Raw genomic sequence first — 27,620 nt, 5'->3', positions numbered from 1 at the left:
CATACACACTTGCCGATCCCGCGCAGGCACACTACAACACTTTGATCAAAGTGCACCTGCGCAGGACCTCAATGCCGGCGAGTGTGGATGACGTAGACGCGTCATGCACCCCGGCTACAGAAGGAGGACAAAGATGGCCGAAAGAGGCGGCGCCGGCACCGGACACGCCCATCTGACTCAAATCCACCGCTGCGCGACTGTTAGGTGAATATTATATAGTGTTTTTTATGTTCTAAACAGCAGCCTGGTCTCTTATATACAGCATATTAGAATGTTGTTTATAAGAGCCCAGTGGTGGTGGCTGCAGCTTATTTGCCAAAAAAAAGTGACAGGTTCCCTTTAACACTCGGAGAGGACAAAATTGATTAGTTAAGTCTCCATGATCTAAATGCAGAATAAGGTTTTTGAATTCTTAAATTAACTGCGACTATCGAGTGATCTGAATGGACCATCGGCAAGATGTCTGCTTTAATTATTGCCAGGAATAGAGACCTAGGGACAAAAATATAATCGAGTCTATGATAGGAGTTATGAGTATGCGAGAAATAGGTATAGTCTCTGTCCGAGGGGTGGAGATACCACCATGCATCAATGAGAGAAATGGACTGTATGGAATTTTTGATATGTGAAAGGTCCCGAAGAGATATATGGTATCTTTTAGACGTAGAGCCAAGATGTGGTTCCAGGGCTAAATTTAAATCTCCACAGAGGAAAGAAGTGCCTACTGCAAATAGGTTAAACTTTCTGAGTGTAGAAAGAATCCATTTGTTGGTGATTTCTGGAAACAAACCCTGGGACTCATAGACCAAATATATCATATCACAATACAGCCATCACCTCGTCTATGTTTGTTGAGTCTGTGGGAGGGAGGAGTAGACCCGGACTCTCCAACAGCCCTGGGAATAGCCCGTATCCTGTATCAAGCAAGGAAGATACTAGCATACCATTGGTTACATCCTCTACCACCAACGTTATCAGAGCTTAAAAATAAATTAAATAACATCATTAGATTGGAAAGGGGAGTTTATTTATAAAAAACCGCTGAGAAAGTTTTACAAAATCTGGCAGCCATGGATGGAGTCGCCGGGCCTCCCCTCTGGGGCACTAGTGCAGGATGCAATGTAGGACCAGTTACTGTTGTGCTTGCAGTGAATGGAACGTTTGGGGAGTAAAAGTTAAAACTAGTGTTTTCTGTGGCGGAGTGGACTTTGAGCGGCGCTGTGTGAGGGGCCGGAAGGGTGTGATTGATGATTAAACGGGGAGAGAGAGGCAAGCGGGTATGGAAATATGATGCAGAGCGACACGGCTGATGGAGGAGGCTTTCCTATTAGACTGAGGTATTATTTCATAATTTAACTTTTGTTTATCTGTGGAGCCAGGTTGTTTGTAGGCTCAATTTATATAATTGTGATTTAAGAATCCCTTTTTTTTATTTATACAAAGGAAGAACCTGATTTATAGACAACATATGTTTTTTTCAATGTACGCCTTTACTAGTTATATAAGATGCAATATATTTTTTCTGTATTGATTCCTAGTTGTCTAATAAAAAAGATCTGATTTAAAAAAAGAATCCATTTGACTTGTTTCTTGTTAGGGGCATAGATGCTTCCGACCGTAATCAAGGAGCCGGACATTAGTCCCTTAACAAATATATATCTACCCTCAGGGTCCGCATCCAAACTATACATTGACAAGGGGATGTTCTTAGAAGAGGCAATGGATACCCCTTTGGAGCCCTTCTGTGGGGAAGGGGCATGATACCATTGATTAAAGTGATGCTTATAAAACTTGGTGAGTTTGTTCGGTTGAAAGTGTGTTTCCTGTAAGGCTAAGATGTCAAAGCCTTCTTTGTTGAATTTAGTGAGGGCTTGTGAATATAGGATGGGAGAGTTGAGGCCATGTGTATTGAAGCTTGCTATCTTAATTACCTTTTATGTTTGAGCCATGGTAGACAACACAGTGGAAGGACTGAGTAGGTAGTACCCATCTGAACCAGGGGTGGAAGGAGGGGTTGAAGGAGAGGCAGAAGTTGGGGAGTTAGGCTGGGTTCACACATAGCGACAGCGACAACGACGTCGCTGTTACGTCACCATTTTCTGTGACGTAACAGCGACCTTGTAAGTCGCTGTTATGATCGCTGCTTAGCTGTCAAACACAGCGACGCAGTAGCGATCATAACGTCGCTACATGTGTAGAGAGCAGGGAGCCGCGCACACTGCTTAGCGCTGGCTCCTTTCTCTCCTAGCTACAGTACACATCGGGTTAATTAACCCGATGTGTACTGCAGCTACATGTGCAGAGAGCAGGGAGCCGCGCACACTGCTTAGCGCTGGCTCCTTGCTCTCCTAGCTACAGTACACATCGGGTTAATTAACCCGATGTGTACTGCAGCTACATGTGCAGAGAGCAGGGAGCCGCGCACACTGCTTAGCGCTGGCTCCTTGCTCTCCTAGCTACAGTATACATCGGGTTAATTAACCCGATGTGTAATGCAGCTACATGTGCAGAGAACAGGGAGCCGCGCACACTGCTTAGCGCTGGCTCCTTGCTCTCCCAGCTACAGTACACATCGGATTAATTAACCCGATGTGTACTGCAGCTACATGTGCAGAGAGCAGGGAGCCGCGCACACTGCTTAGCGCTGGCTCCTTGCTCTCCTAGCTACAGTACACATCGGGTTAATTAACCCTATGTGTACTGCAGCTACATATTCAGAGCAGGGAGCCGGCACTGGCAGCAAGAGTGGCGGAGGCTGGTAACGAAGGTAAATATCGGGTAACCAGGGAAAGGGCTTTCCTTGGTTACCCGATGTTTATCTTGGTTACAGCTTACCGCAGCTGCCAGATGCCGGCTCCTGCTCCCTGCTCGCTTCATTTCGTCGCTCTCTCGCTGTCACACACAGCGATCTGTGCGTCACAGCGGGAGAGCGCCTTTGAAGAAAACGAACCAGGGCTGTGTATAACGAGCAGCGATCTCACAGCAGGGGCCAGATCGCTGCTCAGTGTCACACACAGCGAGATCGCTAATGAGGTCACTGTTGCGTCACCAAAACCGTGACGTAGCAGCGATTTCGGTAGCGATCTCGCTATGTGTGAAGCACCCCTTAAGAGAACACAAATTAGAAGTATCTGAAACATAAAAAGAACAATATAAATGTCACACATGTATATAAATGAGTAATGGGGTGACTAAACAGGTGTCAATAATAATCTATCATTGTCAAGTGGGATACCAGCTGGTCAGCCACTCACAAAAATAAAAAAATGGCAATACAAATCAGTGAAAAAAGTTAAAACTTAAGTAATGAGGTATAGCAAACCCAGGACTGGTTCCTTCCCCTTCCAGGGGGTGTTGTCGGATCCCGAGATCCAATGAAGGGTCTATCCAAGGGTCCCCTGGAGGAATGAGATCAACAATGCGAGTAAAGAGTAACTTTAGGAACCTTGGAGGCCGGGGTCAGTCCTAAGTAAAGAAACTTAGTGTGTAGGGTCAGTCTAGTTTACTTGCCGAGCTTAAAAGAAGCATTTTTGCCGCCTTCCACTTTGATCTCTGGGATTTGGGAGTAGTGGCAGTGTTCCACAGCATAGAAGGTAGAATGGGATGGATCAGAGATGCTTGGTGAATTGCTTCCAGGTCTGGGAGTTTTTCCAGTGTGATGTTTAGCTCCTCGCAGATCTTTCTTATTTCTTCAGAGGTTCTGCCTTAGAATTGTTTGTCCAGGGTGGTAATTGCAATACTAAGCGGGTACAACCAGAGGTATTGGTATTATTTTTGACGCAAGGCGTCTGTGAAGGGTTTAAGCAGGTGTCGCTTGTTGAGAGTGGAAGTGGCAAGATCCTGGAAGATCAAGATGCTGGCTCCTTCATATGTAATATTATCCGATTATTTTGCCCTTTTTAGTATTAGTTCTTTGGTGCGAAATTCGAGGAAGCGACAGATGACGTCCCGTGGAGGATCTGATTGCCTGGGTCTTGGTGTAAGAGCCCGGTGGGCCCTGACTAATTCAATTAGGCTTGGGTCTTCCGGTAGGAGAATTCTGGAAACTATCTCTTGAAGAACAGAGCCCACTGCTTCCGAGGCCACGAATTCAGGGAGGCCCTTGATACGTAGATTATTTCTGTGCTCCCTATTCTTGTGGTCTTCTAATATGTTGTAAATTTGGTTGACACGGTTCTCTTGAGTCTGCAGGCAAGACAAAGTAGAGTTAGCAAGTAGGGCAAGTGTCGAGTTGGCCGACTCAAGGGCCTCTACTTTGTGACCGATTTGGGCAACATCTTGTTTAATGTCTGTAAGGTCCTTCATGACGGAAGCCATCGCTTCAGCAAAGAGTCGCTTCATAAATGACCTGGAAATTGGTTGCTCTTTCTGTAGACCTTTATCTTCAAGGTCGCTCTCTTCCTCAGAATCAGAATTCTCCCCGGACCGTTGCTCCGGAGGAGGGGGAGCCATTGTTTTTTGACTGTGTAGATGCTTTTTTAGGAATTTGTCAACGTCTACTTGTGTAGTTAAAGGAAACGGTCTTGAAGTGGCGCCTGCAGCTTTGATGCCAATTTTTACCATTGGGCCTTATACCGAGCGGCACGACACATATAATAAAAGGACACCTGTCGAGTCCCCCCGCCAAGAGTGTTAGCTCATTTAATTCCCAATAGGATGAGGGGTTTTAAAGGAAACTGAGGACTATTCTTGGGGTCCCGGACCAGGAGCACCAGCCGGTAGTTGTTGTGACAGTCGTCAGATAATATGCCTGTAGATCTGCTGAGAGGGGTGTATGTAGTTACTTTTTTAATTCAGTAAGAGGAGGTGAGTGACTGGTCACTATTTTGTTCCCTGTAGTTGGGGATTGGACCATGCAGAGACTTGAATCACAGTAGTGATCAGGGAGTTAGCAGCTAGTGCTGCACTAGATGTTATGTTATCCGTAATGTTCCCTTTTATTCAGAGGGTTAATAGGAGACAGACAGCAGGCTCATGGTCTCAGCAGAGTTCAGCTATTTTATCAGCTGAACCTGTACCCCTGCCAGCGCTGTCACCACAGATCTTTCAGACCAGAGGATCCCCCCCTTCACCTCTCCCACTTCAGGACTGTGAGTCTCTTACTTTCTCAATCTCCTCAGCTCTCCAGCGGCACCCTCAGCCCCGACCAAGGGGTTAATGCAGAGTCTCTTCAGCATCTGTGAGCTGGATTGTGAAGGGCTGCAGCCTCTGAGGTCTGCCACTCTCAGGCCCGGCCAGCGTGTCCAAGATGGCGGAGGATCCCAGTACCCACGTGGAGACCAACGTGAGTCAGCACTCCTCACCGCATCAGCTGTTTTCCGTTTGTCGGTCCGTTGGCCAGGTAGGGAGCGTCCCCCTTTAGAATTTAGATCCCCCTCAATCCGGTGCAGGTATAACGCCCGCGGGTCTGGGCACCCGTCCTCCCAAGATGCTGTTTTTTTTTCGGCTCCCGGGGAATGAGGGGGGCTGCACTACCGCTGTCAACAGGCCCAGCAGGGGACGGCACAGCACAGCTAACCGCCAAGGCAGTCTTCCTGTATGGCGATGATTCACCAATCCCCCGTCGCTGTTCTATCTTCAGCTGTAGCTTCAGCTCCCAGGAGCCACAGCATCCAGGGCCTCAGCCTCCCTCCAATGGGATCCGCTCCAAATTAGGCTCCGGGTCAAGTCCAATACAGGGATAGGGGTTCTTGCTAATGTGGAGAGCCCTTCAGCTGATGTTAGGAAGTCACACGAGGCTTAATGACAGGCAGGGAAACAAGATGCCCTCGGATTGTAGAGGAGCTCCTTTATGTACGTCTACCTCTGTCAGCAGCCATTTTGGACCAAAAGGGTGCTTCGACTCAATACTGAGCAAAGGGTCTGAATACTTATGACCATGTGATATTTCAGTTTTTCTTGTTTAATAAATTTGCAAAAATGTCTACATTTCTGTTTTTTTCTGTCAAGATGGGGGATGGGGTGCAGAGTGCACATTAATGAGAAAAAAAAGAACTTTTTTGAATTTACCAAATGGCTGCAATAAAACAGAGTGAACAATTTAAAGGGGTCTGAATACTTTCTGTACCCACTGTATATCTCCCCATCCTGGTATATATCTCTCCCATCCTCATCATGAGACCATCCTGGTATATATGGTATATATGTTCGCATTCTGGTATACTGTATATATATATATATATATATCGCTCATCCTGGGTTCATCCTTATATGTATGTCCCCATCCTGGTATATTTGACTCCATCCTTGGCCCATCCTAGTATATATATATCTCCATCCTGGTATACATGTCCCCTATCCTGCCATATATATGCATGTTTCCATCCTGTTATATATGACCGCATTCTTGGACCATCCTGTTATATATGGTCCCCATCCTGGTATATACTGTGTGTCCTTATTCTGTCCCCGTTCTCTTGTCTAATGCACAAAAAAACCCAAATATTCTACTCGCCTCCCCTCCACTCTCACGTTGCATGGTATCCTCTGTAGCCAGCGCACAGTGGCCAGGAGCTGACGATGAAGGATGCGCCATGGCACATAACGTCACTGTCATGCACCCCCAAGTCATATGCATGCAGTCAGCGGCTGGCCACTCTTTGGCAGGCAGCTTGTATTGCAGAGCAGGGACCCGACAGGTCTCTGTGCTGAATTACATTTCAGCTAGATGTGTGCCCTTGGATTCACATTCTGCTGAAGCAGGTGCTGGGGTTAGTGGGTCCCTCAACTGTGCTAAACAAAACAAAAATTTACTGCATCATTATATTACCTTCAGAGAGACCCCTACACGCACGTTTTGGCTCACCTTGCCTTCTCAAAATGTGCATGTAGGGGTCACTCTGGCTGTCTTAGTCCACTAAAGGTAATATATTGATGCAGTAAATTGTTGTTTTGTGTAGTACACGTGAGTGGAAATAAGAATAGATTGACACACATTTACTAGCATTTTTGCTGTATTTTATATATATATATATATATATATATATATATATATAGATATACACGTTACATGTCTTTTATAACATAGAAATGTCATTTACCTTCTGGGACCTTTGTCGCAACCGTGATACGGGGGGATTAGCGGATTAGGATAAGGTGGTATATATCACATACGCCAGATGACAAAGGAGCTGTTGGCAACCTGAAGGTTAGACTGAGAATACAGAGCGGGGTGGCTCAGAAGTAATAGGAACCTGATCCAAGTTAAATAGCACTTGGATCAGGAGACTGTGAACCCTGTTTGCGACACAGGGTCCACACACCCAGCCCTACGCTGTGTCTACCTAGGCAGTACACTAGTAGCACCACCCTAATGCTGGCACTACGCCGACCAGTCTGCCATGCCCCTAGGTATTACTCACAGCAAGTTGGGCTGTAGTGTGTACATCGCCCAGGCCAAAAGCTAATGCTCTACCAGGATACAGCTAAACCCCCACTAATGTGGAAGCGTCACAGGTGCAGGAGAAGCAGATCACACACACACCTCCATGGAATGGAGGGGAGGCGAATGCTAGATGATAAAACTGCACACAAGTGGCTTGCATAGAGCGCTGTTCACATGCAGATGGCACAGTCACAAACCCGCAGCCTATTAGGTGACGCCCTTCTATTAGATCAGGCGGGCTGCCAAGCCGTACCCCACTGTGTATCATGCACGGACAGACACTCTACAATGCAAGGCCCAACAGAAAGGGGCCTGGCTGTATCCTGTACAAACAAAAAAATATGAGGTTTTTGTTGGTATTTATGGCCATAAAACGTAAGCCTACACCCTCGTCACGGGACCTCATGTCTGTAGGTCCCTACACTAAATATAAAAATAGCAACAAAAAGAGGACAATGTCCTCCAAAAATTAAGTATTACTCACAGCAAGTTGGGCTGTAGTGTGTACATCGCCCAGGCCAAAAGCTAATGCTCTACCAGGATACAGCTAAACCCCCACTAATGTGGAAGCGTCACAGGTGCAGGAGAAGCAGATCACACACACACCTCCATGGAATGGAGGGGAGGCGAATGCTAGATGATAAAACTGCACACAAGTGGCTTGCATAGAGCGCTGTTCACATGCAGATGGCACAGTCACAAACCCGCAGCCTATTAGGTGACGCCCTTCTATTAGATCAGGCGGGCTGCCAAGCCGTACCCCACTGTGTATCATGCACGGACAGACACTCTACAATGCAAGGCCCAACAGAAAGGGGCCTGGCTGTATCCTGTACAAACAAAAAAATATGAGGTTTTTGTTGGTATTTATGGCCATAAAACGTAAGCCTACACCCTCGTCACGGGACCTCATGTCTGTAGGTCCCTACACTAAATATAAAAATAGCAACAAAAAGAGGACAATGTCCTCCAAAAATTAAGTATTACTCACAGCAAGTTGGGCTGTAGTGTGTACATCGCCCAGGCCAAAAGCTAATGCTCTACCAGGATACAGCTAAACCCCCACTAATGTGGAAGCGTCACAGGTGCAGGAGAAGCAGATCACACACACACCTCCATGGAATGGAGGGGAGGCGAATGCTAGATGATAAAACTGCACACAAGTGGCTTGCATAGAGCGCTGTTCACATGCAGATGGCACAGTCACAAACCCGCAGCCTATTAGGTGACGCCCTTCTATTAGATCAGGCGGGCTGCCAAGCCGTACCCCACTGTGTATCATGCACGGACAGACACTCTACAATGCAAGGCCCAACAGAAAGGGGCCTGGCTGTATCCTGTACAAACAAAAAAATATGAGGTTTTTGTTGGTATTTATGGCCATAAAACGTAAGCCTACACCCTCGTCACGGGACCTCATGTCTGTAGGTCCCTACACTAAATATAAAAATAGCAACAAAAAGAGGACAATGTCCTCCTTGTTGGGCCTTGCATTGTAGAGTGTCTGTCCGTGCATGATACACAGTGGGGTACGGCTTGGCAGCCCGCCTGATCTAATAGAAGGGCGTCACCTAATAGGCTGCGGGTTTGTGACTGTGGAATGCAGTTTTATCATCTAGCATTCGCCTCCCCTCCATTCCATGGAGGTGTGTGTGTGATCTGCTTCTCCTGCACCTGTGACGCTTCCACATTAGTGGGGGTTTAGCTGTATCCTGGTAGAGCATTAGCTTTTGGCCTGGGCGATGTACACACTACAGCCCAACTTGCTGTGAGTAATACTTAATTTTTGGAGGACATTGTCCTCTTTTTGTTGCTATTTTTATATTTAGTGTAGGGACCTACAGACATGAGGTCCCGTGACGAGGGTGTAGGCTTACGTTTTATGGCCATAAATACCAACAAAAACCTCATATTTTTTTGTTTGTACAGGATACAGCCAGGCCCCTTTCTGTTGGGCCTTGCATTGTAGAGTGTCTGTCCGTGCATGATACACAGTGGGGTACGGCTTGGCAGCCCGCCTGATCTAATAGAAGGGCGTCACCTAATAGGCTGCGGGTTTGTGACTGTGCCATCTGCATGTGAACAGCGCTCTATGCAAGCCACTTATGTGCAGTTTTATCATCTAGCATTCGCCTCCCCTCCATTCCATGGAGGTGTGTGTGTGATCTGCTTCTCCTGCACCTGTGACGCTTCCACATTAGTGGGGGTTTAGCTGTATCCTGGTAGAGCATTAGCTTTTGGCCTGGGCGATGTACACACTACAGCCCAACTTGCTGTGAGTAATACTTAATTTTTGGAGGACATTGTCCTCTTTTTGTTGCTATTTTTACATGCCCCTAGGTACCAACAACTTACTGCCAGTCATCCACACAGACAGACGCAGCGGGACCTCTGCGCCTAAGCCCTGACACTAGTGTTGCTGGGCAAAGAACACCAGCCCAGGAACTCCCTGTTAACACCACAGGGGTCCTGGGATATGCTGTCCATGCACATAGGCGGCACAACAGGACTGGTGGCACAGCAGCTGCAGCCCAGTTAACACCACTGGGCTGCACCCACACAGCTGCATGGTAGGAAACCTCAATGGGCTCAACACATGTGCTGTGTCTGAGCACACGTGAAGACTGTGCACTTCCATGTTCTATCCAACCCCTTTTATGACCTAGGCTCCGCCCCAAACCCAGTGTGGGCCACAATGACACATCCAGGGGCCAATAGTGAAGTGCCATGTCATCAGTGACATCAGCAGCGGCCTATCCGGAACCACCACGTCACTGATGACCTCATGGCAGCCAAGCCCCAAACACCTCAGCAGTCATCGTCTGATGACCAATGGTGAGGTGCTATGTCATAGGGGTGGGCCTCCATGAGCCAGTCCGGAGTAACCACACCTTGACACTTGATGCATGCCGGCCTATTAGGGCCTGCCACCTCATGGACATGCCCAGTGAGGTCCTTTCCGGACTTAGCCTCTGATGCACTAAATGCCTGAGCATGCTCAGTAGCCTGAACAACAGTCTCAGAAATCAGACCATCTGCCTGAGCATGCTTAGTAGGCACAAGACAGGACTTGGACACGGCACAAAGTCCAAGTACCTGTGCAAAAAAGCTTTTCACACTAAGTGTAGGAGCATGCTCAGTAGCCCGAACTGAGGACTTAAGGCCACTTTACACACAACAATATCGTTAGCGATGTGACACACCCAGATCGTTGCTCCGATTTGCCGAGATCGCTCATAGGTCGTTTTGTAGCGGTCACACGTGCACATCTCACAAACGACGCTACATCATTCAGCGATATATTGTTTGACCAAGGCGGTCGTGTGGACACCGTCACACAGCAGCCTGGCGTGGACCACCAATCAGAGCGGAGGAGGCATGGAGCATTGCTCGTTATGACCCGCCCGCGTCGCTGATGACGGACGCACTAACGATGTTGTTCGTCGTTGGCAGGGTGTCAAAGGTAGCAATATGTCTGCTGCGTTCCAAACGATAAACAATATTTTGAAACCGAACGACGCATCAACGATTTTCGCTATTTTTAAGATAGTTCGAAGTCGCTTGTTGGTGTCACACGCAACGACGTAGCTAACGACGATGGAAGTGCGTCACGAAAACCATGACCCCCGACGACATATCGTCAGATAAATCGTAGCATGTAACGGGGCCTTTAGCCTCAGAAATGGTACTATCAGGCTGAGTATGCTCACTAAGTGAAACACTGGACTAAGGTTCTGGCTGGGGTAAATTGGCCCACGCATGTGCACTAGCCGACTCTCCACACAGACATGGAGGAGGAAGCAGCCAGCTGGACAACCTGGGCACTCCCAAAAACGGCGGCCGGTGCCTGGGTCTAACAGGAACCACAGCAGCCTGCTTACGTCGGTGCCGATTCATAACACACCGCCTAATAATAATAATAATAATCTTTATTTCTATAGCGCCAACATATTCCACAGCGCTTTACAATTCAGGAGGCTCATATACATATACATATCATATACATAAACATATACAAGCAAGTAACAATTATAGAAGATACAATATTTAAAGGGAAAAATGGCGACCCTGCTCGTGAGAGCTTACAATCTACAATGAGATGGGGGGAGGGGCAAGGTACAAGTGCTTATTTACAATGACAATCCAGCCATCTCATGGGGTATAGATAATGGTTTCCTGGACCAGTTGGCCAGAGCCTTGAGATGCATTTGGGTGCCATGGAGTTTGACGTGGGGTTATGTTCTGAGAAGTTGTAGAGGGATTAGGTGAAATTAGTTTGGCTAGGGAGTGTGATAGGCCGCCCTAAAAAGATGCGTTTTTAGGAAGCATCTGAAGCTGAGTAAGTTGTGATTTGTCCTAACTTCTTGGGGTAGAGCGTTCCAGAGGTTTGGTGCAGCTCGGAAGAAGTCTTGGATTCGGGAGTGGGAGGTTCGAATTATTGTGGATGTTAGTCGAAAGTCATTTGCAGAGCGTAGAGAACGGGTGGGATGATAGACAGAGAGGAGGGTGGAGATGTAGGGGGGTGCTGCACTGTGGAGAGCTTTGTGGGTGAGAACAAGCAGTTTGAATTGGATCCTGTGATATATGGGCAGCCAGTGCAATGACAGGCACAGAGCAGAGGCATCCGAGTAGTGGTTAGCCAGATAGGTGACCCTGGCTGCTGCATTAAGGATGGACTGTAGAGGGGAGAGTCTAGTTAGGAGGAGACCAATTAATAGAGAGTTACAGTAGTCAAGGCGAGAGTGGATCCGGGCCACGGTGAGGGTTTTTGTCATTTCCATTGTGAGAAAGGGGCGGATTCTAGAGATGTTCTTGAGGTGCAAGCGGCAGGAGCGGGCAAGAGATTGTATGTGGGAGGTGAAGGAGAGATCAGTGTCAGGTATAACCCCCAGACAGCGGGCCTGCTGCCTAGGACTTATCATTGTGCCACACACAGAGAGGGAGAAGGAGATGTCAGGTTTAGGAAGGTTGGGAGATGGAGGGAAAAGCAGAAGTTCAGTTTTGGAAAGGTTAAATTTCAGATAGAGAGCAGACATGACATTACAAACTGCAGTCAGGCAGTCACTTGTGTTCTGTAGTACAGCGGGGGTGAGCTCAGGGGATGAGGTGTATAGCTGTGTGTCATCAGCATAAAGATGGTACTGGAAGCCAAATCTGCTGATGGTCATTCCAATTGGGGCAGTGTACAGGGAGAAAAGAAGAGGGCCAAGGACTGAACCTTCAGGGACCCCAACAGTGAGAGGAAGAGGAGAAGATGTGGAGCCAGCAAATGATACGCTGAATGAGCGGCCAGAAAGATAGGAAGAGAACCAGGAAAGAACAGTGTCCTTTAGGCCGATTGAATGGAGCATAGAGAGAAGGAGATGGTGGTCAACAGTGTCGAAGGCGGCAGAAAGGTCAAGAAGAATAAGCAGAGAGTGGTCACCGTTACGTTTTGCTGTAAATAGATCGTTGGTCACTTTGACAAGGTCAGTTTCTGTTGAGTGTAAAGAGCGGAAGCCAGACTGTAAAGGATCTAGAAGAGAGTGAGTGGAGAGGTAGCGGGAGAGGCGAGAGTAGACCAGGCGCTCCAAGAGTTTAGAGATGAAGGAGAGATTGGAGACTGGTCTGTAGTTGCTTGTGCAGGACGGATCAAGGGAAGTTTTTTTTAATAATGGAGTAATGATAGAGTGTTTGAGGGAGGAAGGGAAGATACCAGAAGAGAGAGATTGAAGATTTTAGTTAGGTGAGTGGTGACAACCGGAGAGAGGGACTGGAGTAGGTGTGAGGGAAAGGGATCAGTAGGGCAAGTGGTAGGACGAGAAGAAGAGAGGAGCCTGGAGACTTCCTCCTCTGTGACTGGGTCAAATGTGGAAAGTGAGCTGGATGGGATATGGGGAGGGATGGGATTCACAAAGCTTGGTGGCTGGGAGCTGATCTCTTGGCGGATGTTTTCTATTTTCTCTGTGAAATACGAGGCCAGGTCATCAGCATGAAGGTCTGTGATAGGGGTCTGTGCTTTGGGACTGAGGAGGGAGTGAAAGGTGTCAAAGAGCTTTTTTGGATTGTTGGCTAGTGAGGAGATAAGGGTGGTGAAGTAGGTCTGTTTGGCGAGGTGAAGGGAAGAGTTGTAGGTCCTTAACATAAACTTGCAGTGGATGAAGTTTTCTGGTGTGCGGGATTTCCTCCATAGGCGCTCGGCACTCCTAGAGCATCGCTGGAGAAATCGAGTTTGTGATGTGAGGCAAGGTTGTTTTACTTGGTGTTTGGAGGTTCTGAGGGTGAGGGGTGCTACTTGGTCTAGTGTACTCCTGAGTGTGTCATTGTAGTGCTTTACAGCGAGATCAGGACAGGAAAGTGAGGAGATAGGGGACAGTGATAAGTGTAGAGAGTCTGTAAGCGTTTGAGAGTCAATGGCCTGTAGGTTTCTGAATGTGTGATAGGTGGGAGTGTACTGGGGCGGACGAGGGTTTGTGAGCTTGAAGGAGAGGATGTTGTGGTCAGAGAGGGGAAGAGGTGAGTTGTCAAAGTGAGAGATTGAGCAGAAGCGGAAAAAGACCAGGTCAAGGGTGTTACCATCTTCATATGTCTCAGAGGATGAGAGCTGTGAGAGGCCTGGGGATTCACGGTTCTAAATGTAACTTTTAGAAATCTTTGTTAATAAAAATTGTTTTAAATTCAATTTGGGGTACGGTAGCTACAGAATGTCTTTGTTTGAATATATATGTATATATATATATATATATATATATACATATACACAGTACAGACCAAAGGTTTGGACACACCTCATTCAAAGAGTTTTCTTTATTTTCATGACTCTGAAAATTGTAGATTCACATTGAAGGCATCAAAACTATAATTTAACACATGTGGAATGAAATACTTAACAAAAAAGTGTGAAACAACTGAAAATATGTCTTATATTCTAGGTTCTTCAAAGTAGTCACCTTTTGCTTTGATTACTGCTTTGTACACTCTTGGCATGCTCTTGATGAGCTTCAAGAGGTAGTCACCGGAAATGGTTCTCACTTCACAGGTGCGCCCTGTCAGGTTTAATAAGTGGGATTTCTTGCCTTGTAAATGGGGTTGGGACCATCAGTTGTGTTCACTGTACTGTACACCTGACAGGAGGAGTAATCCACTGTGCTATGCACCTGGTGACCTCTCAATTGCACTGGGGGGGCTGTGACCTCTCTTTTCTACTTGAGGGGGGGGGCGCGGTGACCTCTCTGTTGTACCGGGGGTGCTGGTGACCTCTCTCTAATGTAAGGAGGGGGGAATAACATCTCTATTGTACTGGGGTGGCCAGTGACCTCTATTGTACTGGGAGGGTGAGTGAGCTCTCCCTATTGTACTGGGGGGGCAGTGACATCTCTATTGTACTTGGTGGCCGGTAACCTCGCTTTATTTTACGGAGGCGGTGACCACTCTCTATTATACTGTGTGAAGCGATGACCTCCAATGTACTGGGGGAACCGGTGGCATCTCTCTATAGCACTGGGGGTTCAGTAACCTCGCTCTATAATAGTCATTAACCCCTTATATTTCCCAGATTGCCACTGCACCATAGCAATCGGGATGAGCTGAGTAAAGTGCCTGGATTATCACAGCTAATGGATGCAAAAATTCTGGGTGGCTGCAGGCTGCAGGAGGGGGGTATTGCATGCTGTTTTTTTTTTTTCTTTAAATATACAGTACAGACCAAACGTTTGGACACACCTTCTCATTCAACTCATTAAAAGAGTTTTCTTTATTTTCAGGTGCCCAAACTTTTCCATACAACTGTATATATTACAGATCACAAGTTTGGACACACCTTCTCATTCAAGGAGTTTTCTTTATTTTCATGACTCTGAAAACTGTAGACTCACATTGAAGGCATCAAAACTATGAATTAACTCATGTGGAATAAAATTCTTAACAAAAAAGTGTGAAACAACTGAAAATCTGTCTTATATTCTAGGTTCTTCAAAGTAGCCACCTTTTGCTTTGATTACTGCTTTGCACACTCTTGGCATTCTCTTGATGAGGTTCAAGAGGTAGTCACCGGAAATGGTCTTCACTTCACAGGTGTGCCCTGTCAGGTTTAATAAGTGCGATTTCCTGCCTTATAAATGGGGTTGAGACCATCAGTTGTGTTGTGCAGAAGTCTGGTGGATACATAGCTGATAGTCCTACTGAATAGACTGTTAGAATTTGTATTATGGCAAGAAAAAAGCAGCTGAGTAAAGAAAACGAGCGGCCAACATTACTTTAAGAAATGAAGGTCAGTTAGTCCGAAATATTGGGAAAACTTGGAAAGTGTCCCCAAGTGCTGTGGCAAAAACCAAAGGTACAAAGAAACTGGCTTACATGAGGACCGCCCCAGGAAAGGAAGACCAAGAGTCACCTCTGCTGGGGAGGATATGTTTATCCTAGTCACCAGCCTCAGAAATCGCAGGTTAACAGCAGCTCAGATTATAGACCAGGTCAATGCCACACAGAGTTCTAGCAGCAGACACATCTCTAGAACAACTGTTAATAGGAGACTTTGTGCAGCAGGCGCCTTCATGGTAAAATAGCTGCTAGGAAACCACTGCTAAGGACAGGCAACAAGCAGAAGAGACTTGTTTGGGCTAAAGAACACAAGGAATGGACATTAGACCAGTGGAAATCTGTGCTTTGGTCTGATGAGTCCAAATTTGAGATCTTTGGATCCAACCACCGTGTCTTTGTGCAACGCAGAAAAGGTGAATGGATGAACTCTACATGCCTGGTTCCCACCGTGAAGCATGGAGTAGGAGGTGTGATGGTGTGTGGGTGCTTTGCTGGTGACACTGTTGGGGATTTATTCAAAATTGAAGGTATACTGAATCAGCATGGCTGCCACAGCATCTTGCAGTGGCATGCTATTTCATCCGATTTCCGTTTAGTTGGACCATCATTTATTTTTCAACAGGATAATGACCCCAAACACACCTCCAGGCTGTGTAAGGGCTATTTGACTAAGGAGAGTGATGGGGTGCTACGCCAGATGACCTGGCCTCCACAGTCACCAGACCTGAACCCAATTGAGATGGTTTTCGGTGAGCTGGATTGCAGAGTGAAGGCAAAAGGGTCAACAAGTGCTAAGCATCTCTGGGAACTCCTTCAAGACTGTTGGAAAACCATATCCGGTGACTACCTCTTGAAGCTCATCAAGAGAATGCCAAGAGTGTGCAATGCAGCAATCAAAGCAAGAGGTGGCTACTTTGAAGAACCTAGAATTTAAGACATATATTTTCGGTTGTTGCACACTTTTTTGTTAAGTATTTCATTCCACATGTGTTAATTCATACCGTGTTTCCCCGATAGTAAGACACCCCCGATAGTAAGACGTAGTAGGGGGTTGGGGGGGTCGGCTAATGTAAGACGTACCCCGAAACTAAGACATAGTAAACGGAAAGCGTTATTTATTTATTTATTTATTTTTCTTCTTTACAGTACCGGCAGCCGACTATTGTGATTGCTATGCCGCGGCTGAGTGCTCAGCTGAGTGCCCTGACATGCCGGCGGCTGAGCGATCAGCTGAGTGCCCTGACATGCCGGCGGCCGAGCGCTCAGCTGAGTGCCCTGACATGCCGGCGGCCGAGCGCTCAGCTGAACGTTCGGCCACCGAGAAATGTTGCAGTAATGTTGTCCGTGGTCCATCAGGACCATGGACAACATACAAAAGCACGCAGCCTCAGTGCCCTCATGTGCAGCCGCTGGTGGTTAAGTTTCCTTAACTTGCGGTACACTTACGGCGCAATCGCGGCAAGTCCCCATACGGTACATTGCATGGAGACTTGCTGCGATTGCTGTGTGATTTTTTTCCAATATAAGACATACTCCGAAAGTAAGACATAGTGGGACTTTTGGGGGTAAAAAGAATGTAAGACACTGTCTTACTTTCGGGGAAACACGGTAGTTTTGATCCCTTCAATGTGAATCTACAATTTTCAGAGTCTTGAAAATAAAGAAAACTCTTTGAATGAGAAGGTGTGTCCAAACTTTTGGTCTGTAATATATACAGTCATATGGAAAAGTTTGGGCACCCCTATTAATGTTAACCTTTTTCCTTTATAACAATTTGGGTTTTTGCTATTTCATTTTCATATATCTAATAACTGATGGACTCAGTAATATTTCTGGATTGAAAAGAGGTTTATTGTACTAACAGAAAATGTGCAATCCGCATTTAAACAAAATTTGACAGGTGCAAAAGTATGGGCACCTCAAGATAAAAGTGACATTAATATTTTGTAGATCCTCCTTTTGCAGAAATCACAGCCTCTAGTCGCTTCCTGTAGCTGTTAATGAGTTCCTGGATCCTGGATGAAGGTAGATTTGACCATTCCTGTTTACAAAACAATTCCAGTTCAGTTACGTTTGATGGTCGCCGAGCATGGACCGCCGCTTCACATCATGCCACAGATGTTCAATGATATTCAGGTCTGGAGACTGGGATGGCCATTCCAGAACATTGTAATTGTTCCTCTGCATGAATGCCTGAGTAGATTTGGAGCGGTGTTTTGGATCATTGTCTTGCTGAAATATCCATCCCCTGCGTAACCTCAACTTCGTCACTGATTCTTGCACATTATTGTCAAGAATCTGCTGATACTGAGTTGAATCCATGCGACCCTCAACATTAACAAGATTCCCGGTGCCGGCATTGGCCACACAGCCCCAAAGCATGATGGAACCTCCACCAAATTTTACTGTGGGTAGTAAGTGCTTTTCTTGGAATGCCATGTTTTTTTTGCCTCCATGCATAACGCCTTTTTGTATGACCAAACAACTCAATCTTTGTTTCATCAGTCCCCAGGACCTTCTTCCAAAATGTAACTGGCTTGTCCAAATGTGCTTTTGCATACCTCAGACGACTCTGTTTGTGGCGTGCTTGCAGAAATGGCTTCTTTCGCATCTCTTTCCCATACAGCTTCTCCTTGTGCAAAGTGCGCGGTATTGTTGACCAATGCACATTGACACCATCTGCAGCAAGATGATGCTGCAGGTCTTTGGAGGTGGTCTGTGGATTGTCCTTGACTGTTCTCACCATTCTTCTTCTCTGCCTTTCTGATATTTTTCTTGGCCTGCCACTTCTGGGCTTAACAAGAACTGTACCTGTGTCCTTCCATTTCCTTACTATGTTCCTCACAGTGGAAACTGACAGTTTAAATCTCTGAGACAACTTTTCGTATCCTTCCCCTGAACAACTATGTTGAATAATCTTTGTTTTCAGATCATTTGAGAGTTGTTTTGAGGAGCCCATGATGCCACTCTTCATAGGAGATTCAAATAGGAGAACAACTTGCAAGTGGCCACCTTAAATACCTTTTCTCATGATTGGATACACCTGACTATGAAGTTCAAAGCTCAATGAGGTTACAAAACCAATTTAGTGCTTCAGTAAGTCAGTAAAAAGTAGTTAGGAGTGTTCAAATCAAGAAATTGATAAGGGTGCCCATACTTTTGCACCGGTCAAAATTTGTTTAAATGCAGATTGCACATTTTCTGTTAGTACAATAAACCTGTTTTCAATCCAGAAATATTACTCAGTCCATCAGTTATTAGATATATGAAACTGAAATAGCTGCTGCAAAAACCCAAATTGTTATAAAGAAATAAGGTTAACATTAATAGGGGTGCCCAAACTTTTCCATATGACTGTATATATTATAATATATATATATATATATATATATATATATATATATATATATAAAAATTATTATTATTATATTATATAAAAACAATATATAAAAAAATATATATAAAATTATTATTTTATATTATATAAAAACAAGGAGAACCGGAGTAATGAATAGTGCAAAGCAATGACAATTTTATTTGATGTGTGAAATAAACAAAACACAAAAAAGTGGAAGAATGGCCATATAAAACACCATTAAATACAAAGAATGGGGGGATAGAAGTGAATGATGACCCCAGGGGAAAGGCAACAGCATGTATAGAAATAATCAAAGTTGGTATAAAGACTGACAAGAAAAGTTTCACCATACAGTGCTTTGAATACATTGTCAGTGCAGTTTCATGACTAGCAGCTGTTACAAAGTGCAAACTTAGCAGCATATAATAAATTAATGATCATAAAGTGCTGAGTGCAATAGTGGATATAGTGCAAATATAGCAGCATGAAATAGTTATAAAGTGCCAAGTGCAATTAGAAAAAAGTAGATCATGAAGCTGCTATAAGCACAGTGTATATGTGGAATCCACCCTATCACATGCAATCAACACAATACAATTACATTGTCATAATGATATGCAAAAAGGCTGCTTGCAGAATACTGGAAAGAGACAAATTCCCAATTAAGGGGACCCCCCAAAGGAAAATTTTCAAGAGGTATCATAATTGTGATCCTACACTTCTTGAGGTGTGTGGGATTGATACAGTTAGTTGTGGTTCCAGGGGGGGGAGATATTAAGAAAAAATTGGCCCAATGTGAGGCCTGGTGGATTAGTACCCTCGATACTCTTGTCCCTAGAGGATTGAATGAAGTTATCAGTTTTGCATGTTTTCTTGGAATGGCCCTCTCCATGTTCCTCCTCTATGCCATCGCCACTTTCTAACTGATTTTTATTCTATATAATTCCCCTTTTTTATAAAAAAATGTATGTATATATTTTTTTACACCATTTTTTCATCATTTGTTTTCCCACTTCCCCCCTTTTTTGAATTCCATACCTCATTGCCCTTATTTATTGTATCTTTTATATTTGTGAATAGGTGGTGTTCAATGTGAACATATTGAGTGTTCATCCCCCTTGTTTGATGTCCGGGAATTTTTTGGACCTGAGACCCATTAAGTGGGGTCAGACCATAACTACATCTATTACCTGTGGACTACCATTATGTGACTCTTTTTGGCCACCTATACGGACTGACTATAAATTGTGGCAGAAAATCGCCATCTACATTATCTGGTGCTGCATTGCTTTGTATCCTATTGGAATTGTATACCTTATTGTTTTTGTGTATCTGATTTAACTCCGCCCTATCTGGTCACATGATCGGACAGTCTTCTGCCTTATCAATGACGTCTCTCCGGCTTCCTGGCCTGCCGCCCTCCAGCACGTGCAGGGTTGCTCACTCCTCCCCTCTCTCTGACGCGATTGCCGTCTCATTGGACAGGGGCGCCTATGTGGGATATGGGTGACGCGTCCCTGATCTTACATGCGCGCTCAAGGTCTGATTGCGCTCCTTTGGTTAGGGGGTGTGGCGCCGGCTTCCGTGCGCGTCATTCCGGTGGGTGCCACCCCAGGAAGTCTTATGCACAGTGGGCATTATAAATGAGTGAGGTTCCCTACCTCTATCACCCTCGCCTTCCCTCCCTGATGAAGCGGTGTCCACAAGGGTGCTATTTAATCTTACGAAACGTACATTGGAGGTTTTAGGGGGCTTTTCCTTTGGGGGGTCCCCTTAATTGGGAATTTGTCTCTTTCCAGTATTCTGCAAACAGCCTTTTTGCATATCATTATGACAATGTAATTGTATTGTGTTGATTGCATGTGATAGGGTGGATTCCACATATACACTGTGCTTATAGCAGCTTCATGATCTTTTTGCTAATTGCACTTGCCACTTTATAACTATTTCATGCTGCTATATTTGCACTATATCCACTATTGCACTCAGCACTTTATGATCATTAATTTATTATGTGCTGCTATGTTTGCACTTTGTAACAGCTGCTAGTCATGAAACTGCACTGACAATGTATTCAAAGCACTGTATGGTGAAACGTTTCTTGTCAGTCTTTATACCAACTTTGATTATTCCTGTACATGCTGCTGCCTTCCCCTGGGGTCATCATTCACTTCTATCCCCCATTCTTTGTATTTTATGGTGTTTTATATGGCCATTTTTCCCTTTTTGTGTTTTGTTTATTTCACACATCAAATAAAATTGTCATTGCTTTGCACTATTCATTACTCCGGTTCTCCTTGTTTTTTGATATTGTATAGGAGTATGTGCTAGGCACATGTTTTGCCCCATTGTGGGCACCCGTGCCTTACATTGTGATAAATTACGGTCATGAGGTATAGTTTTCTCATATCTAATATATAAAGCTGAGTGTGTGTGTGTGTGTGTGTGTGTATTGTGTGTGTGTGTATATATGTCCGCTAAAGGAATCCGCACCGTCGCATTTACAATCATGAAATTTTGCACAGACGCCTCATGTGACCCAGGGAGCGTCGTAGACTATGTTTTGACAGAAAAATTTAACCCCGCGCTTTACAGTTAGTCTCTAAAATCCTGCCGCCATTAAACTAAATGGAGGTGGGAGCTGTAGGTTATTAATAGCAACTGTCAGTGGTTGCTATAGGAACAAAATAAACTGTTAGTTGAAGCTTATGCGTGAGGTAATAAGATGTCAGTGGAGAGATGGATAGAGACAAAAAAAGACAGACAAACAGAGACAGCCCTGGAAAGAGACAGACGGGCAAAGAGACAGCCCAGGAAAGAGACAGACGGGCAAAGAGACAGCCCGGGAAAGAGACAGCCCGGGAAAGAGACAGCCCGGGAAAGAGACAGCCCTGGAAAGAGACAGACCAAGACAGACGGAAAAGAGGCAGACTGGGAAAGAGACAGACAGACACACACATAGAGACAGACACAGAGATACAGACAGACACAGAAATGGAGACCGATAGACTGATATAAATACAGGCAGAGATAGAAATAGTCAGACAGAGACATAGACACAGACAGACAGCGACACACAGACAGAGACTGGGAGAGAGACAGAGAGACAGTTACTATCCCGGGCAAGGCCCGGGTACTACAGCTAGTATATATATATATATATATATATATATATATATATATATATATATATATATATATATATATATATATATATATATAATATATATAGCTTTAGCAAAAATTAGAAATTGTTAGTTTTTCCTCTTTATAGGTATATTTTTGAGTAAAATGTATATAAGCTACTGAAAACATGCCTCCGAATTTCCAAGCAAAAAATTTTGCATTTATAATTAATAATAATTTGATTCATTTATATAGCGCTATTAATTCCACAGCGCTTTACATACATTGGCAATGCTGTCCCCATTGGGGCTCACAATCTAGGTTCCCTATCAGTATGTTATTGGAGTGTGGGAGGAAACCGGAGTACCCAGAGGAAACCCAAGCAAACACAGCGAGAACATACAAACTCCTTGCAGATGGTGTCTTAAGTGGGACTAGAACCCAGGGCCCCAGCGCTGCAAGACTGCAGTGCTAACCACTGAGCCGCCATTTATTTTCTGAAAGTAAGAAATGGTCAAAATAACAAAAAAATGCAGTTTTCAGACCTCAAATATTGCAAAGAAAACAAGTTCATAATCATTTAGAAACAACAATACTAAATGTTTTAACTCAGGAAGAATTTAGACATCAATATTTTGTGGAACAATCATGATTTTTAATCACAACTTTCATACGTCTTGGCATGCTTTCCACCAGTCTTTCACACTGCTTTTGGGTGACCTTATGCCACTCCTGGTGCAAAAATGTAAGCAGTTCTTCTTTGTTTGATGGCTTGTGACTATCCATCTTCCTCTTGATTACATTCCAGAGGTTTTCAATGGGGTTCAGGTCTGGAGATTGGGCTGGCCATGACAGGGTTTTGATGTGGTGGTTTTTCATCCACACATTGACCTAGCTGTGTGGCATGGCACACTGTCCTGATGGAAAAACCAGTCCTTAGAGTTGGGGAACATTGCCTGAGAAGAAGGAAGCAACTGTTTTCCAGGATAAGGGCACGCTCACACGAGCATGAAAAACGGATGAGTGCAATGTGAGAAAATCTAGCATTGCACTCGGACCAATGTTAGTCAATGAGTGAGAGCAGTTGGTCAGCTTTTCTCGCATCCAGATTCTGGATGCGAGAAAAGTCGCAACATGTTGCGATTTTCTGCTAGAGCCGTATCCCTTGAACCCATTTAAGTGAATGGATGCGAGAGAAACATTGGACTGCACTCGGATGTTATTCACGGGCAGGGCGATGTACGCACAGGCTGACCATGGAGGAGATGGGGGGGATTAACCCCTCCTTCTCCTCCGCAGTGCCCGCCCTCAGCTTCACAGTCACATGACAATCGGCTCACACTCGCAGCAGAGCCTGAGCCGAGGGTCATTAGCATATTGCATCCGTTGCTTTCGCATCAGATGCTATACACTAGTGTGAGTCCAGCCTAACCTTGTATGCGGCTTGATTCATTGGTCCTTTGCAAAGTTTAATCAGCCCAATTTCTAGAGTAAGGTAATCACTTATGAGTCTAATTTTCAGCTTTGCCCAACACCTGGTTGTCTAATAGTTAGATGGAGACCTGGAGAGGTGTACAAGTCACAGTTTCTTGCACCCACTGTGAAATTAGGTGGAGGATCAGTGATGATCTGGGGATGCTTCAGCAAGGCTGGAATTGGGCAGATTAAACTAGCGAAGGACATTTACTGGTATCTAAGGGGTTAAAAAAAATTCATACATCAAAAAAAGGCACACTTTTTGCGTCATTTTCCGAAAATCAGTGTTCTCAGTTTTCGGGATCTATGGCTCAGTGACGGCTTATTTTTTGCGTCTCGAGCTGACGTTTTTAATGGTACCATTCTTGCACATATGCTACATTTTGATTGCCTGTTATTGCATTTTGCGCAAAATTTGAAGCGACCAAAAAAGTAATTTTGGCGTTTGGACTTTCTGCCATTACGCTGTTTATCGATCAGATTGATTCATTTTATATTTTGAGAGATCGTACATTTCTGAATGTGGCGATATTTGTGTATTTTTTTAACCCTTTAATTTTTAATGGGGTGAATGGGGGTTGATTTGAACTTTTAGGTTTTTTTATTTTTAAAACTTTTTTTTTATTTTACTAGTAGGGGACTATAAGGATCAGCAGTTTGATTGCTTGTTCCTTTGTGTAGATCAGAACAACATTGCTCTGATCTGCAAAAAAGCTACTCTCCACTCTGCCGGCTGTAGGAAGAACTGACTCATGATAGCTACAAGAGTCATCACATGACCCGCTGCTACCATGGCAACCGTTGGCTCCACATGATCACGTCACGTGACTGCTAATGGAGGCGGGTGAGAGCTTACCGCGGCTCTGATGTACATTTTGATGTTACATTTTGACAGCGCAGTGCAAGGGGTTAACAGGCACGCGTGGAGAGTGGATACACTCGTGCTTGATAGCCGCACGTCAGCTGTTCAAATCAGCTGACATGTGCAGAATTCACTTCCGGCTGCCCGAGGCAGCCGGAAGTGAGTATACCGACATGAGGCATGATGTACCTAGTACGTCCAATGTCGGTTAGAGGTTAATAAGACTTGATTTATCTGTAAAACAGCTTACATTATAAACATGAAAATGGCTTCTTCTCCTGTGTGAATTTTCTCATGACTGCTAAGGTCTGATTTCCTAGTAAAACATTGTCCACATTCTGAACATGAAAAAGGCTTATCTCCTGTGTGAATTCTTTCATGCCTGCTAAGATCTGATTTCCTAGTAAAACATTGCCCACATTCTGAACATGAAAATGGCTTCTCTCCTGTGTGAATTTTCTCATGATTACGAAGATGTGATTTCTCATGACTGCTAAGGTCTGATTTCCTAGTAAAACATTGTCCACATTCTGAACATGAAAAAGGCTTCTCTCCTGTGTGAATTCTTTCATGCCTACTAAGATCTGATTTCCTAGTAAAACATTGCCCACATTCTGAACATGAAAATGGCTTCTCTCCTGTGTGAATTTTCTCATGATTACGAAGATGTGATTTTTGAGTAAAACATTGTCCACATTCTGAACATGAAAATGGCTTCTCTCCTGTGTGAATTTTCTCATGACTACTAAGAACTGATTTCCTAGTAAAACATTGCCCACATTCTAAACATGAAAATGGCTTCTCTCCTGTGTGAATTTTCTCATGATTACGAAGATGTGATTTCTGAGTAAAACATTTCCCACATTCTGAACATGAAAATGGCTTCTCTCCTGTGTGCATTCTCTCATGATTACTAAGATCTGATTTCTGAGTAAAACATTTCCCACATTCTGAACATGAAAATGGCTTCTCTCCTGTGTGAATTTTCTCATGACTACTAAGAACTGATTTCTGAGTAAAACATTTCCCACATTCTGAACATGAAAATGGCTTCTCTCCTGTGTGAATTTTCTCATGACTACTAAGAACTGATTTCCTAGTAAAACATTTCCCACATTCTGAACATGAAAATGGCTTCTCTCCTGTGTGAATTCTCTCATGATTACTAAGATCTGATTTCTGAGTAAAACATTTCCCACATTCTGAACATGAAAATGGCTTCTCTCCTGTGTGAATTTTCTCATGACTACTAAGAACTGATTTCCTAGTAAAACATTGCCCACATTCTGAACATGAAAATGGCTTCTCTCCTGTGTGAATTTTCTCATGATTACGAAGATGTGATTTTTGAGTAAAACATTTCCCACATTCTGAACATGAAAATGGCTTGTTTCTTCTAGGACTTCTTTTATCTTGAACATTTCTTCTGTAACTTTTATTTTGTTTAACAGTCTGCGATGAGTTAGGAGAAAATAATTCATTAAAATTATCGGCTGATCTATCTTTGCTTTGAATGGCTGGGGGTATATCTGAGATGTTGGCATACTGCGTACATGTATCATGGGTGATACTACAATCATCTGCTTTAAATGAAAAAAATATCAGATGTCCTTCGGAGCTCCTGGTACAGTAATCTGCAAAGAAAAACACTGATGTTAATTTTGAATAATATAACCTTAAATAATATATAAAACTAAATATAACATATATTGGAAAAATAAAAGTAAACCCCCCCCCCAAACTGTACTGTTAACTGATTACTTGGGGCACATATTGCATAAACACTCAATTCTCTAATGTTCAGTCCAGATCATTGCCCAGTGTGATATCCCGGTACACGTTCAACCATTGCGGAGTCAAACAGTTGTCCTGTAGAGCTATTCCAGAATTACTATGGCTACTGTGAGTTAGAAGATGTATAATGCATTGTTTGTGCGGACACTGAGAACTGATACATATGCATTGTGCTGTGTACTCTGCTGCCATCTACTGGCTGATGTGTGGATATGAATGTTATTTATTCTCCTCACCACAAGCTGCCATAGAAACTGTGGGAGGAGCCTCTCCGCTCAGTGGTGACACCTCCTGTAAGCTGGTACAAACCAGTTCAGTTTAGACCAGGGAGAGGAAGGAAGCACTACAACTCCCAGCATCTATTCCCGTCCATGGGGAAGGGACATCTTTCTTCATATAGTCACCTCAACAAAGGATTGAAACTTTATATAGTCAGGTGAGATAAAGCTGAACAAAGGTTCTCCTCTATACTGGTTTCTTTATACATCTTCAACAGGAACCAGTACAACATGACGTCCACCCCACTTTGTTCTTCTCACCCCCTGATATAGGGCACAGTAGAGCCTAAACCTGTGGGTAACTCCATACAGCCAGTGTCACCACAGGGAGCTGACTCGTGAAGGCCCCTCCATCAGCGAAGCTTTACCTAGACTGTGAATAACAATGTCTCCAATAGAAAGTGATGTGATCTGTGCTCCAGCCTCCCCAAGAGGAGAGAAACCGCTGCATCACAAGGAGACGAAGCCTCCGCCCATACGCACAATACTGAGTGTACCCTGTGCTGAGAACTACAAGCATTGCACCTTTAACCCCTTCACAACCTTTGACGCAAGTTTACGCCATGATTGGATAAGGGTCTCCAACCTATGACGTAAACTTACATCATGGGAACATTCAGACACAGTGATCAGAGCACGGTGCCTGCTTTTACTAACAGTAGGACACTTGAGCTCGTTGCCACAAGGGAGTTTTGCTGCCGCCCGCAACTAATCGCTGTCATCAGCTGCTCTGGTCTAATGATAACAAAATATAAACAGCAGCACTATAAAAAGCTGATGTATGCTAGCAATGAATGAGGGATTTCTGGTACTGCATTACAGCTATACGATTATTTAAAAAAATTAGATACTTAGCTTATGTATTGGCCAATCCATGTGAGCCCGATAACCACGGCAAGGTGATCTCATGTATAAGAACCCTAACTTAAATGCCTCTATCTGGATTAAAAAAATCTACACATTTGGGCAGCTAGGATCCAGCTAAAAAGGAGTATGGTAACGCCCTGGGTATAAGGCAGAGTGGTCAGTGAGACTGGAGTGTAA

General features: G+C 44.5%; 2 protein-coding genes across 3 annotated transcripts in view; one reads left to right on the top strand and one right to left on the bottom strand.

The window, feature by feature from the left end:
• LOC142243708 (uncharacterized) overlaps positions 1-27,620 on the top strand; it is a 478,920-nt gene that overhangs the window by 102,593 nt on the left and 348,707 nt on the right. The gene's annotated exons all lie outside the window — the stretch shown is intronic.
• LOC142243704 (uncharacterized) overlaps positions 22,313-27,620 on the bottom strand; it is a 49,826-nt gene continuing 44,518 nt past the window's right edge. For both annotated transcript variants that reach the window (XM_075315877.1, XM_075315878.1), the window contains exon 3: positions 22,313-26,138. In XM_075315877.1, coding sequence (XP_075171992.1) covers positions 24,751-26,138 — 1,388 coding nt within the window. In that variant the 3' untranslated portion in view covers positions 22,313-24,750. The remainder of the gene's footprint in view (positions 26,139-27,620) is intronic.

This window comes from Anomaloglossus baeobatrachus, chromosome 6 (genome assembly GCF_048569485.1).
Source record: "Anomaloglossus baeobatrachus isolate aAnoBae1 chromosome 6, aAnoBae1.hap1, whole genome shotgun sequence".
NCBI lineage: Eukaryota > Metazoa > Chordata > Amphibia > Anura > Aromobatidae > Anomaloglossus > Anomaloglossus baeobatrachus.
The sequence above is the reverse complement of the archived record's forward strand: the minus strand, read 5'-3'. Positions and strand labels throughout refer to the sequence as shown.